This window comes from Chaetura pelagica, unplaced genomic scaffold (assembly GCF_000747805.2).
Source record: "Chaetura pelagica isolate M959 unplaced genomic scaffold, ChaPel_1.0 scaffold10, whole genome shotgun sequence".
In the NCBI taxonomy this organism is placed as follows: domain Eukaryota; kingdom Metazoa; phylum Chordata; class Aves; order Apodiformes; family Apodidae; genus Chaetura; species Chaetura pelagica.
In genome coordinates, this window is record NW_009952263.1 from 6,927,090 (window position 1) to 6,953,902 (window position 26,813).

A 26,813-nucleotide genomic window follows, 5' to 3' on the forward strand; every position below is an offset into this window, starting at 1 on the left:
TCCCAGCTGAAGACCTGGAGGAGATAACAGTTGCAAAACAGTTACTTCTAGGTGTGACTCTATCAACTTTTAAGAGAGTGGCTCAGAAAATGGATGAGGTTGAAACAGTATGAAATTACCAAAGACTATTCTTGTAATCTGGCTGTGGGATAATTACCACAGCTAAACTGCTTCTGTTTGCCCTGGTGGTGGATTAACAGCAGCTAACAAAGACTAACTGTAAATCAAAAATCTTGGAAGAGAGAATAAAAACCTATAACAAACTTGAAACAATTTTAATTTCCTCTACTGCCTTAGCAATATTGGTATTTCCTCCATATGTTATATATGTGTTATCTTACCCATTTTAAGTTACAGGCAGAATTAATAGTGCTGCTACCAATAGTGTCACCTCATATTTTCAGTAATTTATAACTCTGCCAGATACTGTTTATACTGAATTTTTCCAAGCCTGAAGCAGAACAATTTGAAAGTGTTCCAGGTAACATAGTTTAGCTATTTCTGAGAATATGATGTGAAAAATATTTTGGTTTGCTTTTATTAACACAAAATTAAAACTATTTTATAGACAATCTTCAAGATTTCAAACCACAGCTTGGAAATTTGGCTGAGATAGCATCAGTGATGAATCTTTTGTCATTCTTATAAATTTAACCAAATCAAAGTGAGTTAGTGTTGAAAAGAAGCATCAGTTTGCCTCTGCAGAGTGGAGACATGCCAGTATGTAGGTGCTGAATTCAGGCATTTCTTTTTGCACCCACTGACCTCTGTCAGGGAGCACCTCACCAGGACTCTGGGGTTTGTAGCACCAGGAGCCGTACCTATGACTTGTCTCATATTTCATCTTGACTGTCAGTACTCCCTTTGCTAGTAACAGGAGAGGACTGAAGGTGTCACACATCCCCATCACTAGCAGTAGGAGTGATATTGGGAAGTAGATATTCGAGAGAACGTATGTGCAGGAGGGTGGAGTCCAAGGACTCAAGAAGTAAGACAGCATCAAGGAGCAAGACTAAGGAGAGAGAGACTAGAGCAATGAGGTAAAGTGGCAGAAATAAGGTGCACAGGGATAGGAAGAAGAGATTAGCTTTGGCTGAGGAATGGGCAGAGAGACTTGTACTGATTACACCCTATGTCCTTGCAGTATCTGGCCTTGATTCCAGGTTTTCCATCTTGTTGCTCTTCTGTGAGCTCTGTTGCAAAGCACATCTCTCCTTCCCTCCCGATGGCTGGAGCACAGGAGTGTGCACTGCTGCTTGCAAGTCTTGCAACTCAAGGAGCAGGAGGGTTTCCCACAAACTAAAAAGCTCAAACACCACTTGGCCTATTTAATATTTTTGTTCTGCATTATGCTCTCTTGATTTAGAAACTGGCACTTTCAAAAATTCATCCTACAGTAAAGAAATATGAACATTGCAAAATCTAGCTCTCATAGCCAAGAAAAACAATAGCACAAACCAAAACCAACAACAACAAACCAAACAAAAACCAAAACCACCCCCCCCCCATAAAACCAACACCACGACACAACCCAGACAAAACCCACCGTGCCCACTAGACCATGCTCTGAAGTGCCACATCTACATGTTCCGTGAATACCTCCAGGGATGGTGACTTCACCTCCCTGAGCAGCCTGTTCCCATGCCTGACTATTCTTTCAGTAAAGAAATTCTTCCTAATATCTAGTCTAAACCTCCCCTGGTGTTACTTCAGGCCATTTCCTCTAGTCCTATTGTTATTTACATACCTCCTCATATTGCCCCACTGATGTAGTGTAGCATTTCTGAAGGAGGTTAATGCTCACCTCTTATGGAGAGATGGACTCTCCCATAAACTGGTCCTCCAGCAGATTGAGAGCTGTAGCCACCTGCAACCTCACCTCTGCAAAGACAAAGTATACTAGTGTCATAAGGGTTTTTTATGTGGGTCTGCTAATACTATATAGTAGGCATCATCCTCTACAGAGGAGATTTTATTTTTTAAATGTTATAATTGATCTACCTCAGCTGATCAGAGGCACTTGATTCTTTAAGACATACTAATTGGCACTGGAAGAGGTTGGGGTTTTATCTTCAGTGGAATTTTGTCAAACAACTGTCTTCACAGGGAAAAAGTGGAAGCGTTGAAACACAAATCATGGCAATGTTTATAGTCCAGAGGTAGAGCAGAGAAGTAGCAAGAGAGAAGAAAATATATTTCCCAGCTGAAGACCTGGAGGAGATAACAGTTGCAAAACAGTTACTTCTAGGTGTGACTCTATCAACTTTTAAGAGAGTGGCTCAGAAAATGGATGAGGTTGAAACAGTATGAAATTACCAAAGACTATTCTTGTAATCTGGCTGTGGGATAATTACCACAGCTAACTAATATCTAGTCTAAACCTCCCCTGGTGTTACTTCAGGCCATTTCCTCTAGTCCTATTGTTATTTACATACCTCCTCATATTGCCCCACTGATGTAGTGTAGCATTTCTGAAGGAGGTTAATGCTCACCTCTTATGGAGAGATGGACTCTCCCATAAACTGGTCCTCCAGCAGATTGAGAGCTGTAGCCACCTGCAACCTCACCTCTGCAAAGACAAAGTATACTAGTGTCATAAGGGTTTTTTATGTGGGTCTGCTAATACTATATAGTAGGCATCATCCTCTACAGAGGAGATTTTATTTTTTAAATGTTATAATTGATCTACCTCAGCTGATCAGAGGCACTTGATTCTTTAAGACATACTAATTGGCACTGGAAGAGGTTGGGGTTTTATCTTCAGTGGAATTTTGTCAAACAACTGTCTTCACAGGGAAAAAGTGGAAGCGTTGAAACACAAATCATGGCAATGTTTATAGTCCAGAGGTAGAGCAGAGAAGTAGCAAGAGAGAAGAAAATATATTTCCCAGCTGAAGACCTGGAGGAGATAACAGTTGCAAAACAGTTACTTCTAGGTGTGACTCTATCAACTTTTAAGAGAGTGGCTCAGAAAATGGATGAGGTTGAAACAGTATGAAATTACCAAAGACTATTCTTGTAATCTGGCTGTGGGATAATTACCACAGCTAAACTGCTTCTGTTTGCCCTGGTGGTGGATTAACAGCAGCTAACAAAGACTAACTGTAAATCAAAAATCTTGGAAGAGAGAATAAAAACCTATAACAAACTTGAAACAATTTTAATTTCCTCTACTGCCTTAGCAATATTGGTATTTCCTCCATATGTTATATATGTGTTATCTTACCCATTTTAAGTTACAGGCAGAATTAATAGTGCTGCTACCAATAGTGTCACCTCATATTTTCAGTAATTTATAACTCTGCCAGATACTGTTTATACTGAATTTTTCCAAGCCTGAAGCAGAACAATTTGAAAGTGTTCCAGGTAACATAGTTTAGCTATTTCTGAGAATATGATGTGAAAAATATTTTGGTTTGCTTTTATTAACACAAAATTAAAACTATTTTATAGACAATCTTCAAGATTTCAAACCACAGCTTGGAAATTTGGCTGAGATAGCATCAGTGATGAATCTTTTGTCATTCTTATAAATTTAACCAAATCAAAGTGAGTTAGTGTTGAAAAGAAGCATCAGTTTGCCTCTGCAGAGTAGAGACATGCCAGTATGTAGGTGCTGAATTCAGGCATTTCTTTTTGCACCCACTGACCTCTGTCAGGGAGCACCTCACCAGGACTCTGGGGTTTGTAGCACCAGGAGCCGTACCTATGACTTGTCTCATATTTCATCTTGACTGTCAGTACTCCCTTTGCTAGTAACAGGAGAGGACTGAAGGTGTCACACATCCCCATCACTAGCAGTAGGAGTGATATTGGGAAGTAGATATTCGAGAGAACGTATGTGCAGGAGGGTGGAGTCCAAGGACTCAAGAAGTAAGACAGCATCAAGGAGCAAGACTAAGGAGAGAGAGACTAGAGCAATGAGGTAAAGTGGCAGAAATAAGGTGCACAGGGATAGGAAGAAGAGATTAGCTTTGGCTGAGGAATGGGCAGAGAGACTTGTACTGATTACACCCTATGTCCTTGCAGTATCTGGCCTTGATTCCAGGTTTTCCATCTTGTTGCTCTTCTGTGAGCTCTGTTGCAAAGCACATCTCTCCTTCCCTCCCGATGGCTGGAGCACAGGAGTGTGCACTGCTGCTTGCAAGTCTTGCAACTCAAGGAGCAGGAGGGTTTCCCACAGACTAAAAAGCTCAAACACCACTTGGCCTATTTAATATTTTTGTTCTGCATTATGCTCTCTTGATTTAGAAACTGGCACTTTCAAAAATTCATCCTACAGTAAAGAAATATGAACATTGCAAAATCTAGCTCTCATAGCCAAGAAAAACAATAGAATATTGGTTTGTCTCTTTAGCTGGGAGATGAGACTGAGGGGTGACATCATTCATGTTTACAAATATTTGAAGGGCGAGTGTGTGAAGGATATAGCCAGGCTCTTCTCAGTGACGTCCAATAATAGGACAAAGGGCAACAGGTGCAAGCTGCAGCATAGGAGGTTCCAAGCAAATGTAAAGTAAAACTTTCTCACTCTGAGGATGACAGAGCACTGGAACAGGCTGCCCAGGGAGGTTGTGGAGTCTCCTTCTCTGGAGACATTCAAAACCCATCTGGACAACATTCCTGTGTGATGTACTCTAGGGGATCCTGCTCTGGTAGGGAGGTTGGACTAGATGATCTTTTTAAGTCCCTTCCAACCCATAATATTTTGTGATTCTGTAATATTGTCCATATTAATTTATCTTCTGTGTGCATACGTACAAAGGTATACAGCAATTTTTTTTCCAGCTGACTCCTAAAATCCTCACAACTAAGAGTCACAACAGCGCGAGTGAGATCTGATTGAAGAGGTACACCAATGCTTATGGCCCCATTTCCTATTTCCCATGCAAGACTGGTGATGATTTTTTTCATCTTAATCTGGATTATGCTCTTTTCTTCCCCCCCCCAAGTGTGAATTACACTCCACTACCATGTCTGGAAAGTGATTAATAGATACAGAAAACCTGATGAGGAACTATTTAATATTTACAGTTCTAACAGTGTGAAGGCACATGGCTACACATTGAATCACAAGGAGGAAACAACTGCCTACATCTCACTAGGTACAAGAATTGTAAATTGTGTCATGAGCGCTGTATTTCCAAACCTTACACTTCCTGAATTTGTGGTATTAGGGATTCTTACCATACTTACTAGTTACAATTTTTACATAAACTCACATGAATTTCCCAGTTTCTTGACAATGTATGCTTTTAAGAGACTGGGAACAAGACTTAGGTAAATGTAGCGTTACTTAATATTGAAATATGAAAATGTGAAAACTTAACATACTCAACTCCTTTATAGAATGACATGGGAGGAAAAGTCACAAGAGAAAATAAACCCATCTGATTTTGAACATTCTGAAGATGAGGAGGATCAGCTGGAGAAGGTCCCAATTGCACTTGAAAACGATGGTTCCAAGTTAATTTCAGTTTTTTGCTCTGCGTGTCAACAACCAATATATCCATACCACCTTCTTTATCACAAAAAATCCCACAAAGCTCTAGCTTTGCTGGGCTTTGATAGCCTACAAAGAAAGACTGACAAAAAAACACTTCTAGCTCAGAGACAAAAGCTCATTTCAAAATTGACCAAGACTCCTAAATATTCTGAGACACATAGGCAGAAAATTGATTATTCATTTGAATTTCTTATGAATAATCACACTACTACATCATACTGTGATCTTGCTAACGTTAACAATTCTAGTACTTCTAAGGAAGTAAATAATTCTTTAATAAAAGCGTTATCAATTTGCCAAGATAAAAATTCCACATGGCAGAGAGACATGGAAGACAGATTTATTGTGCTTGACAACTATGGAAATAGGTCAGATACATGTTTTCTGGGGTTAGTTGATGGCTCTCATGGTGCGACAGCTGCAGAAACAGTTGCAGCAGAGCTTCCACTTTTATTCCTTGACCAGCTTGCTCAAACAGATTTCTCCTACAAAAAGAGTAAGGATGAACAGCAAATTCTAGATTCTTTTGCCACAGTAATCAATGCAGATTACAGAGAGAAAGAGAAGATTTTCTCTGATAAACCAGACAATGATGACACCAACAAGACTAATACTTACGAATGGATTCACAAAGCATATGCCAAGTCCTTTTGGAGAATGGATAGACTCCTACGTCTGGGAAGGAATGAGGTTTCCAAAGTTCGCTGGAGTGGCTGTTCAGCAGTTACCTGTTTGGTGGAAAGAATCCCCAGTGAAGAGACAGATGGCACTGAGGAAGAGGAAAGAAAATATTCTGAGAACAACACACAGAGTCCAATAGCCAGGACAGCCAAAGGGTTACTGCACATTGCTAATATAGGTAGGTACATTCTACTCCAGGCCTTTTTTTTTTTTTTCACTGTGCAATATAAAGAGAATAAATAAATCAATCTAGAGTTTTGTTAGCAGTAGACACTTAAAAGATAAAAAGCTGCAATTGCTTTAACTTGAAAATCTGAAGCAGACATGATAATTTCCTTGTAACCGATAGTGGGATCAGGCAGTAATTATTAAGCTTATCTAATAAGTACCTTCAATGTGATATTTGACTTAAACCAATAAATTTATTAATGCAAGAGACACAGTTAAATGTTCCATAATACACAACTAACTTCTGTAAGAGCAGCAAGGACAATTTTAGGTGTTTGTTTGTTGTTGGTTTTTGGTGGTTTTTTTTAAATCAAGCAAAGCTTAAGGTGTCATCACTTCAGGGCAGGCAATCCTAAATGTTTTTACTTTAGATCTGATAAATCCCTTCTGTCAACATATCATATTTAATATACGCCTTTTATTAATTTGTTTCACTAAGTGCCACCACATTTTGCTACCAGCAAACTGAAAACATGATCTGTGGGGATAATCTGAATTAATTTCTGAAATAGGATTTTGTTGTTATTGACTGTTGTTATGGAAGATCTATTCAGGCATGTCTCCTTATGAAGGAGAACCCTGCTTTGTCTTTATATGGTGTAGAAAACCAGTTATTAAATACAACCAGAAACACTGATAGTCCTAATGCTTCTCCACCCAGTCCTGTGACATGCAACAGCTCTTGCAGTTCTTCGCAATTCTAGTCATTACATCTCCCCATTTGGTGATTTTTCTTACCAGTTATGTTGTGTACATAAGACTGCTGTAAGATTACTAGCTAGATGCTTGCTTCCCCATAAAGGAGTGCAGAAGCAGAATTATATAAAAAAAGCTATGGGGTGAAAAGTTTCAAATTTATTTGTGCCTACAATTGTATTTTCCAGTGTCTCTAGCCTCTGCTTGAAGCACATTCCCAGCACCGTAACACTTTTCTATCACTCCCCCCAGCATTACTAAGGAGGGTATTCACACTGCAACCTCCCATCAACAGGGTACTCTTCCCTCCTCAGTTAAGTGTATTCGTAAAACTGCTAAGAGTTCTTATTGTGAAATTTGTCTGAAATTAATCAAGAGGGTCAAAGATCAGTAGGGAATTTTTTGGTTTAACAATCATGTACAATCCTCTGCCAGTCTGAGGAGCGCTATAAACCAACTTGATCATGCACTGAGAGTGAAGTAGGTCACTGTGGTCTATCCCCTCCCCTTGCTCTCCTCCATTCTCCTAACACTTTGTTGCTACAAGCCATACTATCTCTACATCCAACAAGCATTTTTGCAGATACTAGAACTTTACTGTTACCGGTACCAGAACTGCTAGTTTAGCACTAGCTCAGATATTCTTGCTTACTAATGCCTTTTTTTTTTTTTTTCCACCTTACTGGGGAAGAACTCCATTTTTATTCCAATGAGGTAGGATGAAGGTAGAAAATTTGGTAGAGAATTCATCCAACCTAAGTTTTATGGATCTAGTTACATGCTTCCCGTTCTTCCCTCCCAATGTTTTATACTGGTTGCAACTGAAGATACTTTTAACTCAAGCTCTGCCAAGTAGTTAAGGCTTGAATTTGATCAGAGATACTTTAAGCCTTTTAATCATGAAGTCCACATTTTTTAACCACTTCTAAATATACATTTATTGAATCTAATACACTTATTTTTCCACCAAACGTATCACATCAAAAGAAAGATTTGCACAACATCGAGCTTCATTTTCCCCCCAGTAATATGTTCTTACAGAAGTAGACATGTTCCTTCAGCACCACGTAAGCAACTGAAGAGGATGTTCAGATGAGGAGCAGGAGATGGTGGCATCGGCCAGCTTTGTCTTCATTTAGTCCCACATTGATAGGTCAGCTAGTTTTTGACAATTCTTTTACCTTGTCCCTGGTTTGCAAAGAAGAGACTTGCATCCAAAAGCAACTAGATTTTCCTTTCTTGCAGTCAAATTGTTCCATGTGGGTTATATAAATGTGCCCTTTGTTAGGCTTACAGCTGCTGGTCTTACTCCAAGGGTTCAAAGGAAATTTTAGACAATCTTCTAGCTCTCCATGGAAATCAGAAGGAGAGAGCAAGCACAAGGAAACATTCACACAGCGTAACTTAAGGCATCTACATTCTATAATCAATAAAAAAGGTGTGCCCTCCAGTTTGATATTCTGAATCACCTTCGAGAGAAATCTGCCTTCATACAAACTATTCCTGGCTGTCTCCTACATAAAACAATGCCAATACTTCCCAAGAAATACAGCTACTTTATAAGCAGTGCCTACTTATACACACTTTCCAGAAATCTGTGCCTTAGTCTAGCCAGATATTAAAAAGACAATATGAATGAACACACTGTGGCCAGCTTAGCATCTGGAAACCTACCATCCCACTTGAGTTCCTTCTGCAAGACATCACTTTTGCCCTTATGCCAACACATGGGAGCAGGCCAGTAACACAAAAAAAGGTCTTTCACCTGTGTAGCCAGAGGATCTCAAACAATACATCACTTTGTATCAGAGCTGCTTTCCTTTATGCTCTGTATTCGAGTCTGACAAGAGTAGTCACCTGCAGTGTTGCAATTTTTAACACTTTTCATTCTTACCCTGCAGATTTCAAAAGCATAGAGGGAAAGAATCTATTCCTACTAAGGGAAATTAGTCCTTAACTTCTGATGATGACTGAGAGAACTCTTGCTCCCCTGGGCCCCTTAAAAGAGGAAGAGATTTAAGGCATCATGTTAGTAAACTGTAAATTTTATATACAACGTCCAAATTGTTTTCAGGTACTATAAATTTTATACTGCTAAAAATAGTCTGAACCTGAAACTTTGTGATGAATTCATTCAGCCATAATATTTTGAAAGCACACACTATCCTAGGAAAAGGTAGTATTTGTGAAAAATATGTACTCTTGCTTTAAAATAAACTCAAGGTGCATCACTTTATCTACTTTAAGCTGAAATGTCACTTAACTCCTCAGAAGAGTTTAGTTGCAGTCAAAAGAAGGTGGTTCTGGAATAGTCTTACAAATAATGGGAGGGAAAAAAACCCAAACAAACCCACAGAAAACTCTGCAGTAATATAGAACCAAATTCACTGATGGTCACATTGTTGCCTGTGGCAGTAGATAACTGAACTATGACCTCAGCTTTTTTCCCAGACTGTAGTAACAGGCTGGTGATGTAACAGCAGTATCTTAAAAAACATTATGCTACAATTAAAAATATTATCTTACTTCAATTTTAGGTAATGCACATGCAGTCTTATGTAGAAATGGAAAGAGTCACTGCCTCTCAAAAGAGCACAGCACTTCTAATGTAAGCGAGAGAAGACGCATACTTCAGAATGGTGGAATCATCAGCACTAATGAACCAGATGGATTAGTAGAGGGGTACCTGAGAACTACGAGAGGTCTTGGACATCATGGAGATCCAGTACTGAAAAGATCTGTTATACCTGTACCTCATACTGTATCTGTCCCTATTGATGATACTTGTCAGTTTCTTATTTTAGCTTCTAATGGGCTTTGGGAGGTTTTGGATTACAATGAAGTACTTGCATTAACACTAACAACGTTCACTCGTTACTTAAGAATGTATGAATGTATTCAACAAAACAGAACTTTGCTGTGTAAGTCTCAGGATTTGATGCCCCTCACTGATGACAACTTAAATGACTCAAAGGCTATTAATGGTCTGCAAGATGAAACAGAGATACTATATTCCAGTAAAGACATTTTTCCCAAGGAAACTGATGACCACAAAAATGAAGCTGATCCAGAGCTCTCTCTTTTCAGTAGCAATGAAGTAAGTTCACAGAACAGAGAGATTAATCAGTCTGATTCTAGCACACAAGGTGGCTCTGAAGAACTGAAACAGTTTGAGGACAGAGAAGTGTATCTATCTAAGAGTTTTCAGCCACAGTCACAGACTGCAGAGCAGGAAGAAACAGACACTGACACTTTCTGCATAACAGATCCAAGTTGCACCCAAAAACAGCAGCAAGAGAATGTACTGGCAGTAGGGTCTGAAGACATGAAACAGCCCCCAAAAGATACAAATGCATGCTTATCTAACTTTGACTCTGGTCTACAACCGGCAGAAAAAACTGACTCCAACATATGTTGTGACAAACCTGCAGGTCACACTGGTCAAGAACTGCTGGAGACTGCATCACCAGTGGGTTCTAAAGCATCACCGCAGTTTGAAGAGGACACAAACATACACCCATCCAATTGTGATTCACAAACTGCAGGAAGAGGCAGTGCCACTTCTGGGACAGTCCACAACAATGCAGCAAGCTACATCAGTGAACAACTCGTAAAGACTGCATTAGCTGCAGGTTCAACAGATAACGTTACCGTTTTGGTTGTACTTCTGAATGGATGTGATAAGATACCCAATTACCTCAACATTTAAAAAATTATCATAAGATAGAGTGCCACAGCAAATACAGTACAAGCTTATGTTTAGCTGTGTCACAAAATGACTCAATTTTAAACACTGACCCATATAGCAAAACAGACATCTTGTCTGGAACTGTGCAAATGAAATAAAACCTGTAACTCTCAATAAGAAACAGTAATCAAAAATCTTTTTTTTTTTCTTCTTAAACCACTTTATTCAAACCTGAGCACCTCAATATAAAACTAAACACTGGTGAACTGTCATTATCCTTGCTAAACCAGATTACTGCAAATTTAAAATCTGCACAAGTTTCTGCTATCAGTTCAACATTTAAATAGAATCTCTTCTGACACACTTGGTAATTTCATATAATGAAAATAACTAAAATAATTAGTGCAATATACTGGACAGATGAAAATCAAATGTACTTTGGAAAACAAAGTTGCAAAGTTCATTACTGACAGACAGCAGTACTTACGTTACAGATACAGGAGCATCATTTATTACTGTTCTAGCCATAAAGGAAGAACTCAGAACCCCCTTTGATTAGAGAGGAAAAAGGTTAGCTTTAAGTAACTGTACATTCTGTATACCTTTAAGCAACTCTTAAATATTACAGAAAATTTTAAACAAATGTAGACTACAATGCAGAGTACCTATTTACAGTACATTAATATCCAAATTTAAAATCAAATTGGATGTACATAATTGTTAGTGCACTATTTTTTCTCCTTCAGGGAAGAAAGAAACTGTAATGGCCAGCAATGATCAAAACCAAGAAATAAGTCACAGACACCAAGTTTGTTGTGGTTTTACTTGAAGAGCTCTTACAGTTTGTAGAAGAAAAAAAAGAAAATTTAAGTCATAAAGTTGCCCAGAGAAGCTGTGGATGCCTCCTCCCTGGAAGTGTTCAAGGTCAGGCTGGATGGAGCTTTGAGCAACCTGGTCTAGTGGAAGGTGTCCCTGCTCATGGCAGGGGGGTTGGAACTAGATGGTTTTTAAGGTCCCTTCCAACCCAAACCATTCTGATTCTATGAAGTTGAATTAACTGGTCTGTACCCTCTGGACAGATCAGAAATTAAGTTAAAACTTGATTTATCACTAATTCATTTAGCTAAGTAACTGGGTTGATATAATTTACATACACAGTGTAACAACTAAAACTCCACTTTCCTGCAAGCATAGGGTTCTTAAAATTGTTAATGCAAGTATTATTTGTAATTATATTATTAAACTATGGAATGTATAACTAAACAATGGATACCTGCAGAAACAATTGGTTGCGTCAATACTGTGAATAAGTTTAAGTAATTTTTAGACCATGTTTCTAAAAAGGTTTTAAAGCACAACTGAGAATTACAAAAAGTCCCAATTCTATTTATTATAAGAGCAATCAGTATTGAGGCTACAGGAACTGGCCAATTAGGTCCACAGAAAGTAGTTCTTCTACACCCCTAATGGAAAGTGATTTTCAAAACCTTTCAACTGGAGGAAGTTTATTCCGCTTCCATCTCTCCTCTATTGCTGAAACATTACAGCCAGTGGTGGATACATGCATGTTAAAATTTTAGGTCAAAAGTAAACTCTGTATCATGAACTTGACTATTATCATAAGTCTCTCCGGTGTTTGGAAGCTGTGCTGGGCCAGGTTAAGCACTCCAATTCCATGGTTATTAACAGTTAGGAAGCAGAAGAATATTCAGAACAGTTTGAAGCAATTGATGTTTTAGTTACTACAACATTGACTCTTGGGTGGTTGTGTGGGTTCAGTAAGGTCTACTCCTCTTCCTCTGGCAGAGCTGGCTCCTGCATTCTGTGGTTCATTCTTGGGCAATTTTTTTGCTATAAAATCAACAATAAATAAAAGTTAAAACTGAGAGTGAACTAGGATTAAATCACCTGAATTCACACAGTCAACACTTTATTATTCTATAAGCATATCGATATAATCACTATATTATCTGATTTCATTTAGTATACTGGTAATAAAAGAAGTTAAGACACTTAACTTCTTAATGTTCGACTATCTTATCTATGATTTTCAAGAGTGAAATGCATTAGTAAATCTAGCAGTAAAATGTATCTGCACAGGTATGCTATGCCAGTAAATAATGGCTCTTCTGGTAATCCACCTACACAAACAGGCTTTAAGATCAGGATATTAGTGCTGAAAGATACAGAAAGACTGGAAAGGCACATAACAGGCAGAAATGGGTCAAACCTCTGCCAAGCTATCTAGCCCAAACAAGTACTCGCATACAACATATAAAATGACCTTAGCACTAGATTAAGTCTCTTTTCTGTTGTGTTTTTTTTTTAAGCTGTCTCTTCTCTCTAGCTTTTAGGAGTTAACTGACTGTGATAATTTCTTTGTCATTCTTTTAACTCCAAGGTACCTCCTCAGTCCTGACATAAAAAAATAAGGGTGACAAATGTTACCCTTCTGAGCAGTACCTCCTCATAGCTTTCTCTCCATCAGGAAATTGCTAAATTCTACACAAAAGGATTTCTGTGGGGCTCTCTTGCCCATATTACCAGGACTGAACCATCCCAGTTCTACAGTTTGGTTGCATGCTTTGACTATCAAGTAATTAATTTGGCGAGCTTTCTAAAGAACAACTTCTTCTAAAAAGGAATGAAATGCAAGTATAGCAGCCAGAAAACCAGCAGAGTACACAACAACAAGATGTGCTGTGGTGACAGATCATCTCATCTAGGCTCTCTTTTCCACAAAAGGTTGGACCAGATGATCTTTTGAGGTCATTTCCAATCTGGACTGTTCTACAATTCTATGACAGAACAAAGTGTTCACATGGTACTAAGCTGCTGAGACAACAAAGGGACAACACACCAGAGAAAAATGTCTTCCAAACACTTTTGAATTATGGTTGACATAAATTACAGCCCAAATTACAAAATTTTAGGAATTATATTTTTTTAACAAGATGCAAACTGTACCTTTAAACAAATTAATTTTGAATTTTCAACAGAACAGCGTAATTGAGTATTTCTGTATCATTAAATGCAGCCCTACCTCAAGTTTTTATGAGAAAAAGATATACTCCACTCACAATTGTGTGTTCCTCTCCCAAGTATTTTTATTTAATATGAAGCAAGTACTCGTTATAAAGGGTTGCTATAGTGATAATTTCATTTACATCTGCTGGAAGTTTGAACCACACCACAAATTACCTTCTGCTTTACTGACTTAGAAAGCAGACTATATGAGCTATTTAGAAACATTCAACTTTGATAGCCATGCTGTTTTTCACAAAAAGAGGTGGGACAGAGATGTCATTTTAGTGCAAAATACTCAACAGCATTAATAAGGTTATTTGACACTATACATTACTATTGCCCAGTAGCAGAGCCACTACTGTCTTTAAGGTTATTACTAAATAGATTGGTGACCAAGCTAAAAATGCAGGATTTTTCCTCCACTTTAAAAATGTTATTAACAATGAAATACAATTTTGTGCCTATTAATGGAAATAACAAAATTTCTTAATAATTTATACATACTATTCTATGTTAGTATGTTTACAGAAATCCCTAAGGTTATACTAGGGCTAAAAATATTTTAGTAAATTTACTTTTCACATCAAATGTCCTTTACTTATACTTGGACTTTGGCTATAGGTACAAACTGTCATCTTTGGCACAATTTTTTTGGATTTGAGGTAGCGAGTTTGAAATTCAAACAAAATTTTTTACACTGAAGTGTATTTAGCAAATATTTTGTTTTGACTAAAACAAATACTTGACTTTTTTTAAGCAAGCCCATTACCATTCTCCCACTTCAATTACCACTGTCTCATAAAAGGTACATTATTCCAGATTCTGCACCTATCCAAGGCAGTGTGGAATCTGCTGCAAGTAACCTGCCACCAAAAGGCAAGTTATATGCTTTCACTTACATTCTTATGCTAATTTGATTAACAAATGCCAAGTACATCTTACAACTAAGAAAAGCTGTGTAACACCTTCTACAGTTACCTATACCACAGGAAAGGAGGGGGTTTTTTATGTAACCACTAAAGCTTAATTTTGCTTGAATCTGAAGCAGTACAATTTTTCATCAAAACAGGCGCGTGCAACTTCCTGACAGAGTTCAAAAGTAACCAAGCTTAGCTATTCCAAGTTAATTCTAAGTGGCTTGGTGTTGACAGCAGACCTGTGCAACTGTGAAGTAAGTTTATCTGACTTCTGAACATCAAAGAGGCTATGAAAGGGCCCAAAGAAACTTTAGTGCCAGAAATAATTGAGGTGAAAAACAAATATCTTGGGTCTGGAAAATTATAATGGTATGAATCTCATTAAAACAATTCCCTTACATTTTCACAATTTGTTAATAAACTCACCAATTGCCATGAATATTTCATTTACATTCATAGATGTTTTGGCAGACGTCTCCATGAACAATAAGCTGTTGTCATCTGCATAAGCTTGTGCTTCCTGAAAGTTACAGTAAGAATGCATTACTTAATTTAAAAAAAAATATAAAATTAAAAATCACAATAATTGCACATTCTACTTTCATTGCTACTAAGGGACATATTTTCAAAGAGAGAATGCTTGTTGAAACACTCATGTGACAATGTTTTATTCAACAGCTATGAAGAAGTTACGATTCCATTAAGCAGCTGAACTTTTAGAAATGCAATCTTAAAAACCATACTCAACTTCAAAAATACCCAGACAGAAAAATCTCAGGTGAAACTATATGATAAATAAAAACATTTATCTAAAAAGAAAAACCTGATCCAGAACACTAGCTGTAATGGCAAGAACAAATAAGGAAGTGTCATCAAATGTCAGAAAGTTTATTATACTGAAAAGACGGTAGTTGGTGAACTATCTTGAATCTTTCAATCATTGAGGCAGATGGATCAGAACAGTTTAATTATACTAACAGAAATTCACAATTATAAAACAAATAACCGGTTTTAAATACCTTTCCACATTATCTCTCTTTTCAGTTTGAAATTCAATCTGAAATACACTGCTGATAAAAAGCTTCCTATTTTTGCCACTTCCTGTTAGCCAGTTCAGCTGAGAACCCCCAGCTTCTCAGATGATTAAGTGCCTTTGCAGCCAATATGAAATCTGCAAAAAGGCAAACTATCGAATACCTACGAAAAAAATTACATATAGCATTCTATATTCATTATCTATGTAGCTGCATCTGAAATAACACACTAATACCTAGAAATCTAAAGTGTGCTTTGTAATGAGAACGGATTGTCAAACCTGCCAGAAGCCCATAAATCCACACTAAAAAAAACCAACCCCAACAACATTTGAAAAATATTAAGATTGTAATGGTTCAAAAAATAGTAAAGGTAGCCCTACTTCAGTGATTGAATTTTCGGTGATTGGGGTTTTTAACTGCACACATATATGAAATTTCTGTTAAATACCTTATTTTTTGTAAAACACCAAGGTCCTCTGCCATATAGATTTATGTTTTAATTGACACGGATGCATAAAATTAAGAGAACCAAGGTGGTGAATTCTGGCAGAAAAATACTGAAATCACCGCTAAACTTCAGTCTGACACCTATAGTTACTATACACAGCAGTATCTTATACCGTAACACCAAATACAGACTAAAACCATAACAGAATTAATGACTAATAGATACAGTTTTAAGAAAAATTAAATCAATCATGAATAGACCAAAACCACTTGAGTAATTGATTTTGGAAGCCATTTTCTGTTTACTTTGTTAAACTTTCTAGAAGATAAAATACAGCAGTGAAAGCACAGGTATCTCCACTGAACCAAAAAGAATGCCATGAAAAGCACAATTAAAACTTGAACACTGCTTTAACAGTATAGTCTAAGCAAGTTAAGCACATCAATCAGGTTTGTATTATCCAATAATCAAAATTCTCCTGCTGACAAGTCAGAAAATGGTTTGAACTCAGAGCTACTGCGATCTCATCCACTGAAACTTGTTATTGGTAATTTCAAGCAAAAGACAGGAAGACATCACTTCAAAGAACAGAAATTCAATTAGGCTTAAAGATATGCAAATAAATTAGTTATTCCTCAAAGTCTAACCATTATTCAAAAAAGTCTATTGCTACATAACAATTCTACAGAAATAGATTTTTCAGTAGCATGTATAATTTAAATAATCTCAGTTGATATTTATATTAAACAGCATGACCTCTCTAAGAATTAGCTATGCTATGCATATACGTTCTTCCTAGGTTTATTTACTTCCTATTCCAACAAAATTCTCTAAACAGAAGTTATTTACATACCTGGAAATCCACAGCTCTTTTGTTAGCTAGATCCGCTTTGTTTCCAGCTAAAGCTATTACAATGTTGGGACTTGCTTGTCGCTGAAGTTCTTTGACCCAATTTTTCGCTCTGGCAAAGGACTCCTGTTAATGATTGCAACATGATGCAACTGAGCTTTATCATCCTTTTGTACTCACCTATTATCCCAATCTCTGTTACCTATATAGGGCTGCTACCTTTGTCCAAAGGCACACTGACTTGCCAATTAAGCTTTCTAAATGAAAAATTCCTACCTTAGATCTTAAATCTGCTTAGTTGGATAATGTGGTAAGTAAAGATAGGGAGATCTTTACATAAACAGAGTAAGGAAAAAGAAGTAGTTAAGAGAGAACATAAGTTTTTATTTCTCCCCTAGAAGAATCAAGTTTATGAACAGCTGTATTGAAAGGGTCTCAAAACACTTTCTAATTACGGAGCACTGTTCATTATAGTACAAGATTTCTGGGTTTTCAGAGAGTTTTGGGTTTTAAGTCTCACTTTATCAAAAACAAGTGAAGCTTACCTGATGTAAGTTCAAATAAAAAGGAAATCAAACAACCTCAGGCTTTCAATGGCTTGTGCTACTTTTCAAATCTTTACCGTTAACTTGCAATAATACCATATTAAAGTAATGTATTTCATTATCAGAAATAAATGGCCACCAGCAAAGTTGTGAGAGTAACAGCTCAAGTTTGGCTAACAGACTTAAAGGTGGGTTTGAAACACTTCGAGAAAATAATTTTCTTTCACTTAAAAAAAAATACAATTTAGCTAGTCCAGTATGAAATGAGCAACCTGATACAGTGAAATATGTCCCTGTTTATGGCAGGGGGAGTTGGACTTGATTACTTTTAAAGGTCCCTTCCAACTCAAACCATTCTATGACGCTACGAAATGATGTATTGAGTCACATAACTCAATGAGAAAAATTAAAGAAAGATCAATGTAAGACTGGTAAGTTCCAAATCCCCCTTGTGCCTCTCTAATAGAGTGCTTACCTCATTTGTAATGTCGTATACCACTATAGCTGCTTGTGCTCCTCTGTAGTACATGGGTGCTAAACTGTGGTACCGCTCTTGCCCAGCTGTATCCCAAATTTCAAATTTTACTGTTGTATCGTCGAGACATACAGTCTGGGTTAGAAAAGCAGCTACAAAAAAGACAGAGGTGCTGAAACCAGAAGCCTGCTTATATCTCTATATTATTTTAAAATAATTTTTACGGAGATGCAAATATAATTTCCTTAAACAATTCAAACCCATTATTAAAATATAGCAGGTTTGAAGCAAGCATTAGCTTATAGACCGTAACAGAACAGTTACTTAAACACTCACTCTTCTTCAAGTTAAAGACTTAAGAAAGTAACCACTGGAAATACTTCTTTTTTTTTTTTTTTGTAATAGTTAATTCGAACAAGCACAAGCCTTCTCTTAGTTCTTCTAGATACATTTCACCCTTCTTCAACAGACTACACAGAATACCAGTAACAATATCCCATCATGCTATAATCCACTAGTTCAGATATTTACAGCTCTACACATTTACATTACTTAAATAATATCTTAAAGATTTGATTTTCAGCTCCTGACAATGTCACCTCAGCTAATTGGTATGAAAGAAAGAACCACTTCTCAGAAGTTCTTTTTCTTAAAGCAGACATTTTTTTTGAATTTGCAAGTGATCTCAAAAATTATTTTCAGCATCATTTTGACAGCCTGCAGTTTCAGAGAAACCTGTATCACTGCCACTAGAGCTGAATGCATTATCATAAACAATGATCTTATTTCAAGTAACTTATTTCAAGTCTTCAGTTACTCCCTGTAAACATTTCCAAATCAGATTAAGGTACATTTTAGAAATACAGAGGTGAGTACCCACAAAATATAGAAACCCATATTACAAAACTAAGCTAGAATCTCAAGAATTTCTTGAGGAACAACACTGAAAAGCAAGATTTCCTTCTACTGGGTTCTCTTAACCCTTTAAGTCTTAACTCATCCACCTGTTCTACTGTAGTTTTTGAAGTTTAAAAAAAGCACACAATTATCATAGCGGTCTGACAAGCTGTCTGGATCATCTGCTTTATAGTCATGTTGTTTGCCCAGTTACAGCAAATACACTGCAGAAAATTAAACAACTCCAACAATTCAGATGAAAGTTTGTGCAATCCAGCATAATGCTTGGAGTAGTTTTTCCAGACACAACATACGCTTAGTGAAATACTGTAGACTGGCTTGCCCTTGCTCCTTCCACAATCAATGATAACAAAAAAAAATAAAATGTTAAGACCTTCTGCTAGAAGAAACACTGAGAAACCCCTCTACTTGGCTGAACGGGAGGGGACTCCCATCACTGAACATACCAACAGATAGTAGCTGATCTAAATCTAATCTCTCAAGAGACAATGACCCATAACCTTTGCACCCCTGGGATGTTACCCTGTCCCACATATTCTAAGACATCATAGCCTATGAATAATTCCAAAACTGCTGCAACTTTCAACTCAATTACAGTAAAGAAAAAGCAAGTCAATCTTGCTTTACAAAGGGCACTGTAACTAATATACAGAAGCTGACTAGTTAAGTGGTCAGGTGCTCCTGCTTCAGGGGTATTAACATCCATCACAGATGAGCAGGCAGAGTCGAGAAGGTAAAGACTTTGATCTTCCAATGTTAAATCACCATAAATCTCTCTAAATGCTAAATATCCAATCAGTAGTAAAACAGGCTCCTCTTGGTAGCTCCCCAGGCAGTCCAGAATCAAAATAAAGAGAAAAAACCATACATTGTGCATCAGACTAAGGGCTTCCTTAAACAACTGGAGTTTGAAGTTCTTACATTCTCTTCAACAGAAGAATGTACTTTCACACCATAAACAAAGGAACATACCCCAAAAGAGAATTAAAACAAGAGTTTTATTCTATGACATGCTCTTTTTGTTGAAAGCAACATTTCAACCACCACAAAATGTCAGTTAATTTCTACAAACAAGGTAACTTTCTTCTATCTTGCAAGGCCATAATAAATTGACAATTAATCAGCTTTGGTAATTATCTAAAAGCTTATCATCCTTAACAATCATACTTTTGTCTTAAGCACCCAACAGGCATTGCTACACTAGTCTGAAGTGGCAAAACCATACCACCACCACCTAACACACCTGCCTTTAACTGTGCTCTCTTTCAGATGTTTTTATTCAGATCCACGATGCACATAAGCTTCTCTTTGTTAAAAGGCCCTTCTGTATAGAAAAAAAAATTATGCCTAAGGCAGCTACAAGCTAGTGTTAGACAGTGTTCTCTATAGAAATTTTTTTCTGAATCCCAACATTGCTGCATTTAGTATTTCTCTGCTGTATTATATGGAATTTCCTTGTTTCTATTTTATATGGAACAGGCATAAGGTAATATAGAGATTACACTAAAGTCCACATATATGAACTTGAACTTAAGCTGTTGTTTAACCTTGTATAAATCTTAGACAGTGTAGCAGGGTTTCTGTTATCCCTTGTTCTACCCAGACACTAAAAAAAGAAAAACCAAAAAAGTGGGTTAAATGGTTAAATGAATTGGAGAACGCTGATCTCCTATTGCAACTGAACAACGAATTTCACTTAATTAAAAACCATGTTGATATTGGGAAGGTAATTCACTACAGATCTTTGAGTATGCTCTCCATATTACCATACAGCTGTAGGAGATAATACAGAAACCTTTCACACTTAACATCTATTCTAAAGCCATTATAAAATGCACAAAACCAGAAGCGAGCATTAGTAAGACTCCTAAAGGAGGAAAAAAAAGTAGCTCTCCATTTATGCTGACAGATACACAAAACAAATACACCTAACTTCTAGAAATAGGGGAATAAAGCAATGCAATGAAATTCAGCTTGTACTTATTATTGCAAGCTTTGGAGATTTATTACATTTCAACAAGTGTTCATATGCAAAGACACCTACACACCACTGAAAGGGCTTCACAAACATAACAATGAAACACACTGATTCATGCAAGCAGCAACAGGGTCTACTAGAGAATATTTACCAATCCATAAAATGCATAATTTGCTTAAGTCTGTATGTTTTCAGGTAAGTTCAAATTTATCCAAGGAGGAACGCAGGTCAAAACACAACTTCGAAAAACAATATAACAGAATAAAACTGACTGGAGAGGGAAAAACTCTGTTCACAGTTAAACAGATTACTTTTTTTAAATTCTAGTAGCTAGCACCCATTCTGCCCGAAGTCTCAAAATGTGAAACCAGCACATTAAATTCTATATCCAGAAATGTAGCAAGTTCTGCCAAATCAAAAGCAAAACCAGGATGCATTAATGACAACAAAAACTTCCTGGAAGATACAGCACTTTGTTTTCAGAGAAACTCAATTCTTAATTCTCATTGAGCAGTTATTTAATGCATTAAGCATACAGCACAACTAAAACAGCCACACATCCATCCACAAACAAAATGTAACATTAAGCTCCGTTTCAAAACAATCCAGTTCAAGTCACATTTGCTTTCTCCACTTGACAGAGATGTTTGCTACAGCCTTGTGCAAACTACAACTTTTAGCTCAGAAAGTTACAGGTCTCAATGAGAGACACAAGGCTCAGATTTGAACCTTGCTGTCACTGACCCATTCTAGATGTGCCATTACGTTCAAGGTTACTAAGGGAAAGGATAATGTAAACTCAATGTAAAAGAAATCACTGGGATAACTTTCTCACCTCCGATCGTACTTTCTTGAAACTCATGAAACTGTCCTTTTACAAAGCGAAGCACCAAACTTGATTTGCCAACTGCAGACTCTCCTAAAAGTACTAGTTTGAACTGGCAAATTTTACTTCCAGCATTTGGCCCATTGGGTCTTGTTGCTCCTCGATTGGCCATGCCCAAATTAGAAAGAAGTCCTTTGTTTCAAGCTCTTGAAAGCAAGTTCCAGGATTCAGATGTCAGCGGCACTTCTGCCTGTAACAATCTGTTTAGGAAAAGACAGTGGGTGGCATTAGATTTACGAACCAAGTAAGAAAAATCTAATTCACTAATGCAACATAGATTACATATAACTTGTCCTAATATTTACCAAAGTCAAAAAACAGTCCAGAGTACAACTACTACCACTGTTAAGATGTCAACTATACAAAAAAAAACCCCTATGATAAATGAAGCAGTTACCTTCTTCAATATCTAGTCCTCCCATTAAAGCTTCAAATTAGGACATTAAAACCCAATTATGTTTCTTCTTGCAAGACTTCACACCAAAAATGAAATATAACACAACAGAGTCAGACTTTTCCATTACAGGTAAAAAAGAAAATGACAATTTTTTTCAGTAATTTTTGCTATTACTAAGCAATATTCTCAAGTCAGCACCACTAAAGGATGCCAAAAAGATCAGTGAACTGGGAAAACTCAATCAACACATCAAGTTCTTTGCAATTATACTTAATCATTCACTTCTATCACATATTCCAAATGCAATTTCCCTAGATAAATGTACAGAAGACTGTGATGCACAAATCATTAATAGCTTCTCTAGTTAACAACTGTGCTTAAGAAGCAAAAATCCAAAGCATTCTGGATTGTCTTGAACAGTAAGAATTCCAGATTTGTGCAAGCCACCAGAGAACTATCTTCTTGTGGTAAACTGGTATTTCTAATATTAATACACATCCTACCAGATAAGTCTTCACCACAGAGACCTTTGTTAATAAGTATGAACCCTGTATTCCTTAGTCCGCTTTCTCACCTTTCAAGCTTCTTTAAAAAAAATCACAGTATTTATTCATAAAACCAGGGAAGCCTTTAGACTCTGCTGGTACCACTTCTGAACTTAAGATTTATACTTTTATATGCATAACAATGGAGATCACATCTTTTGCAAGTAGGCATTGCTGTATGAAAGACTGGCATAACTTTCTCTATTATCCTTCCTCCCTTACAAACTCATGCAATAAAAGAGAAAGAAATCTTAGCATTATTATTTCAACAATGTAACAGTTGAAAAGCTGGCATTTTATTTTTCACTGTAAACAGAACTTGGATACAGGTCTTAGAAAAAATAATTTCAATATCTGAAAGACTATTTGCTCCTTTTCCCATACCACTCCAAGTAATTTAGCTTATTCCAAGTAGGATATTCCAATCCCATCTGTTTTGACTTTCTATCCTGTTTGACTATTATGATAGCCTTAAAGCGAGATATTTGTACAACATGATCTAATAAATATAAAATTTTAGAACTATGTTCTTAGAAGCATGTGAAAGTGTACCACAGTGAATGGATGAAGCAAAAAAGCCCCTGCATATCCCACAACCATTATTAATTACTATGATAATTAAATATTAAAATTACTCATTAATTTTGGTTGAGTATTTTACAACCTAGGAATGGATCCAGTTATTTTAAAACACCAGATCTTCCATCTTATAACATAAAACAATTCACGCACAGCTGGTTTGTCAGTTCTCAGGAAAAACTCTTTCCCTCCTGCATGTGCTGCTGAGACTACACCTCAGAAGTTGTGGAGCAACTTTGGATAAAAAAAGATCAGTGACAACAGTTAATCTCTCCCTAATTATACTCTCAGAGAAAGCAGCAAGGCATAGCCAAAATACAAGTAGCTCAGAATACTGTTAGCCATTTATTTATCTTTTGGTTTGGAAAAATAATGACAAAATGAAGTCACTTTTGTTTTAAAACAAAGACCATCTATTTGCTGTAGCATTCTATCTAGTGTGTCTGGATAACCATGAAATAATTTAAAACCCATTAATCTTATTTCATCCAATGTTTTTCTAGACTCTGAAGCAGTAATGAAGACATAAGGTCTACAACCAATTACCATGCAAGTTAGTGTTCTTTCAAGCAAGTGATTTCTAGATGACACAGAGAGAGGAAATCAGCCCACCACACTGGTTACTCTCTGTGACTGCTTTTTGGCTTGCTGCCTCTCATATTGAGAGCAAAAGGAGACAAAATAGAAGAACAGGCAAGACTGATTTAACTCACAGTGTTTCAACTAGTCATTTACAGCTTGTAGTTAATCAGATTTATAATACATACAAAACAGTAATTACTACCCATTGCAAAACTCCTTCAGGGCGCAAAGCTGAAGTTCTCAAGAAAATAATTAATTCAATTTTTATAGATGTCCAAGCTACAGACACAGCAGTTATCAGAGAAATTCCAAGTTCATATCCTTGTAACACCCCTCCCCCACCAGAAATCATTCTAGACACTCACATACCAAGTACAAAAATAACCCACTGTCAAGCAGAGATCAAGATCACACTACCTGAGAGTAAGGCCATCAGATCCCAGAAACTTACTGTAAATATAATTCATTCAACAGTCATACCACCCACTTTTTAGAAGCTCAGGATTAAAAAAAAAAAAAAAAAAAAAAAACATTTGACATTTATCAGAGAATATAATAATGTCATACGGAGCCTGTGTCATGTGTCTCTCTGTCCTTATGCACACATCTGACTCAGAGATGCAGGCATAACACCCAGAGATATCAGGACAGTCCTTTCCACATGAAACTTTCCAGCAGTAATTAAAAAAATTCAGCTAAGCATTTCTGTGGCAGCTATTTCCAAAACAGCCACTTCTATGTGGAAATTTAATCAGATTTATAATACATACAAAACAGTAATTACTACCCATTGCAAAACTCCTTCAGGGCGCAAAGCTGAAGTTCTCAAGAAAATAATTAATTCAATTTTTATAGATGTCCAAGCTACAGACACAGCAGTTATCAGAGAAATTCCAAGTTCATATCCTTGTAACACCCCTCCCCCACCAGAAATCATTCTAGACACTCACATACCAAGTACAAAAATAACCCACTGTCAAGCAGAGATCAAGATCACACTACCTGAGAGTAAGGCCATCAGATCCCAGAAACTTACTGTAAATATAATTCATTCAACAGTCATACCACCCACTTTTTAGAAGCTCAGGATTAAAAAAAAAAAAAAAAAAAAAAAGCAAGACTGAAAACCTAATAGAGCACATCCAAATTCCTCTGATGTAAACAAGTCACTAACACATTCTACAAGTGTATACGAAAATTATCTTTCAGAGTTTTAGATGATATTTAAACTGTTCAGTAAATTCACAACATGGCAGCATATAAATAGAAAAAATGAGGAAAAGATTTTCTTAATCTGAAGAGAAGTAGTACTGCAGTTTGTAATAGACATTAGAGAATGGTTTTGGCCTGTTCTTTTCACATTTGTGTGCTGAATAAAAAAAGATCCACTAATGTGCCCCACCCCATTTTTTGTGTGAAGAAAGAAAACCTTGATAAGACATTTTCATGCATCTTCACAAACGTAAGAACACAACTGCTTCACTTGAACTTCTGAATCAAGCTCAAACTAGTATGCATAGAAGTTATACAACGGAACTACTTCCATAAAAATCTGCTGAGGAAAATACTATGAAAGTTTCTTAGATGGGTGGCTTCATATGGATAGAAATGAGTGAGATTTTCCTACTTTTATGGAGTTTAATGTGAGAACTTCATCCTATATGAAAAGGCAAGGCCCATTTAGCAGCCTTGGGCACTACAAATACATAGGTCCTTCTGGTAAGTAGGAATTTTCACCCTCTCAGAAAGACAGCAGCTCCATGCTGAAAGGCCAGAACATCTAAGTTTGGAGCATATTATTAAGAAAATACTTCAGTTAACCCCCCCAAATAATTTATCAGATGCTGGGTATTCTCATAGATTTAGAGGAGAAATCTATATGCTGCTAGATAATCTTCATTAATGTGTCTGTGTACAAAACAAAAACAGTCCTAGCCAATATCTACAAACTCACAATAGCATAATTCAGTCATGTGAGCGTTCAGATCAGTCCCTCTTTTAAACCAGAAAAAATAAAAAAGCATCATAATAACACTAGTAAGAAAAGCCAGCCTACTAAAGATGGCAAGACAGCTAACACGCTTCCTACAAGGACTGTGATTAAGTGCATTATCAAATAATTAAACCACAAGAAAAATTCACAATAAATTTGAAACTGTAACATTCTACCACTTACAGAGCAAATGACAGTTTTTCTTACCATGAACACATTTACTATTGTAATAATTTCCAGTAAACTTTTTCAAAGTTCATGACAGGGACAGATCATACAACGCTGAGGTTGCAACCATTATCTAGTGTAAGTTCATTTATACTGGACTAACTATCTTGAACATTTTAAAAAAGGACTATGTAAAAAGCCTTTTTCATTAGGCATTCCCACTAACCATGTATGTTGTTACTCCCTTTCAGGCTGGGCAGAATTAGTGCGGCATCTTACTGCAGCATTCAAGACAGTAACATGTACAACTATCAAAACAGTTGTCACAGGTAAGCCAATTTATATTGAAACATAAGACAGTAAGTTAAACAAGTGAATCAACACAGTCACTGCAAAAAAATGATAACCTTCCAATTAAAGGCAATAGCCATCTCATAAGCTCACGTGAATCATTGTATAGTACCAATTGCTTTCTGATAAACTGGTTTATCATGCAGGAAATACAAGGAATGATGATTGCACTACCATTGTTTCTAGCCACCTCACTTCAGCTAACATCTACCTTCTCCCTGGTATTTCATATTACAGAATAAAAATACACACATGCAATCTAGCCTGTTTGTAACTCTGAAAAGTCACTACCAAACTAGGAAAAAACAAAGATGTCAT

The 26,813-nt window shown here is 36.7% G+C and overlaps 2 protein-coding genes across 3 annotated transcripts; one reads left to right on the plus strand and one right to left on the minus strand.

Moving 5' to 3' along the window:
- Positions 1–5,350: 5,350 nt before the first annotated feature.
- Positions 5,351–10,820, plus strand: PP2D1 (protein phosphatase 2C-like domain containing 1). Its single transcript, XM_010007529.1, has 2 exons — positions 5,351–6,365; positions 9,649–10,820. The coding sequence occupies exons 1-2, from the start codon at positions 5,351–5,353 to the stop codon at positions 10,818–10,820; spliced, it is 2,187 nt and encodes a 728-aa protein (XP_010005831.1).
- A 1,014-nt stretch (positions 10,821–11,834) lies between these two features.
- On the minus strand, positions 11,835–22,083 carry RAB5A (RAB5A, member RAS oncogene family). Of its 2 annotated transcripts, none has more exons than XM_010007530.1 (5): positions 21,830–22,083; positions 18,099–18,250; positions 17,082–17,204; positions 15,170–15,263; positions 11,835–12,650 (listed from the first exon to the last, which is right to left on the minus strand). In XM_010007530.1, exons 1-5 carry the CDS (start codon positions 21,990–21,992, stop codon positions 12,535–12,537), a joined length of 648 nt encoding a protein of 215 aa, XP_010005832.1. In that variant the 5' UTR covers positions 21,993–22,083; the 3' UTR covers positions 11,835–12,534. The 2 variants fall into 2 exon arrangements, with proteins under 2 accessions (XP_010005832.1, XP_010005833.1); XM_010007531.1 differs by having other exon boundaries at positions 18,099–18,208; positions 21,830–21,992.
- Positions 22,084–26,813: the final 4,730 nt, after the last annotated feature.

What these genes read in the sequence shown, in the direction of transcription:
- RAB5A (XM_010007530.1), bottom strand. Translation starts at nt 21,992, where the DNA reads ATGGCCAATCGAGGAGCAACAAGACCCAATGGGCCAAATGCTGGAAGT. An exon ending in TCAAGAAAGTACGATCGGAG is followed by an intron (nt 18,251 to 21,829) that starts GTGAGAAAGTTA and finishes TCTTTTTTGTAG; the next exon opens with CTGCTTTTCTAACCCAGACT. An exon ending in TATACGACATTACAAATGAG is followed by an intron (nt 17,205 to 18,098) that starts GTAAGCACTCTA and finishes AATCATTAACAG; the next exon opens with GAGTCCTTTGCCAGAGCGAA.
- PP2D1 (XM_010007529.1), top strand. Translation starts at nt 5,351, where the DNA reads ATGACATGGGAGGAAAAGTCACAAGAGAAAATAAACCCATCTGATTTT. An exon ending in ACTGCACATTGCTAATATAG is followed by an intron (nt 6,366 to 9,648) that starts GTAGGTACATTC and finishes CTTCAATTTTAG; the next exon opens with GTAATGCACATGCAGTCTTA.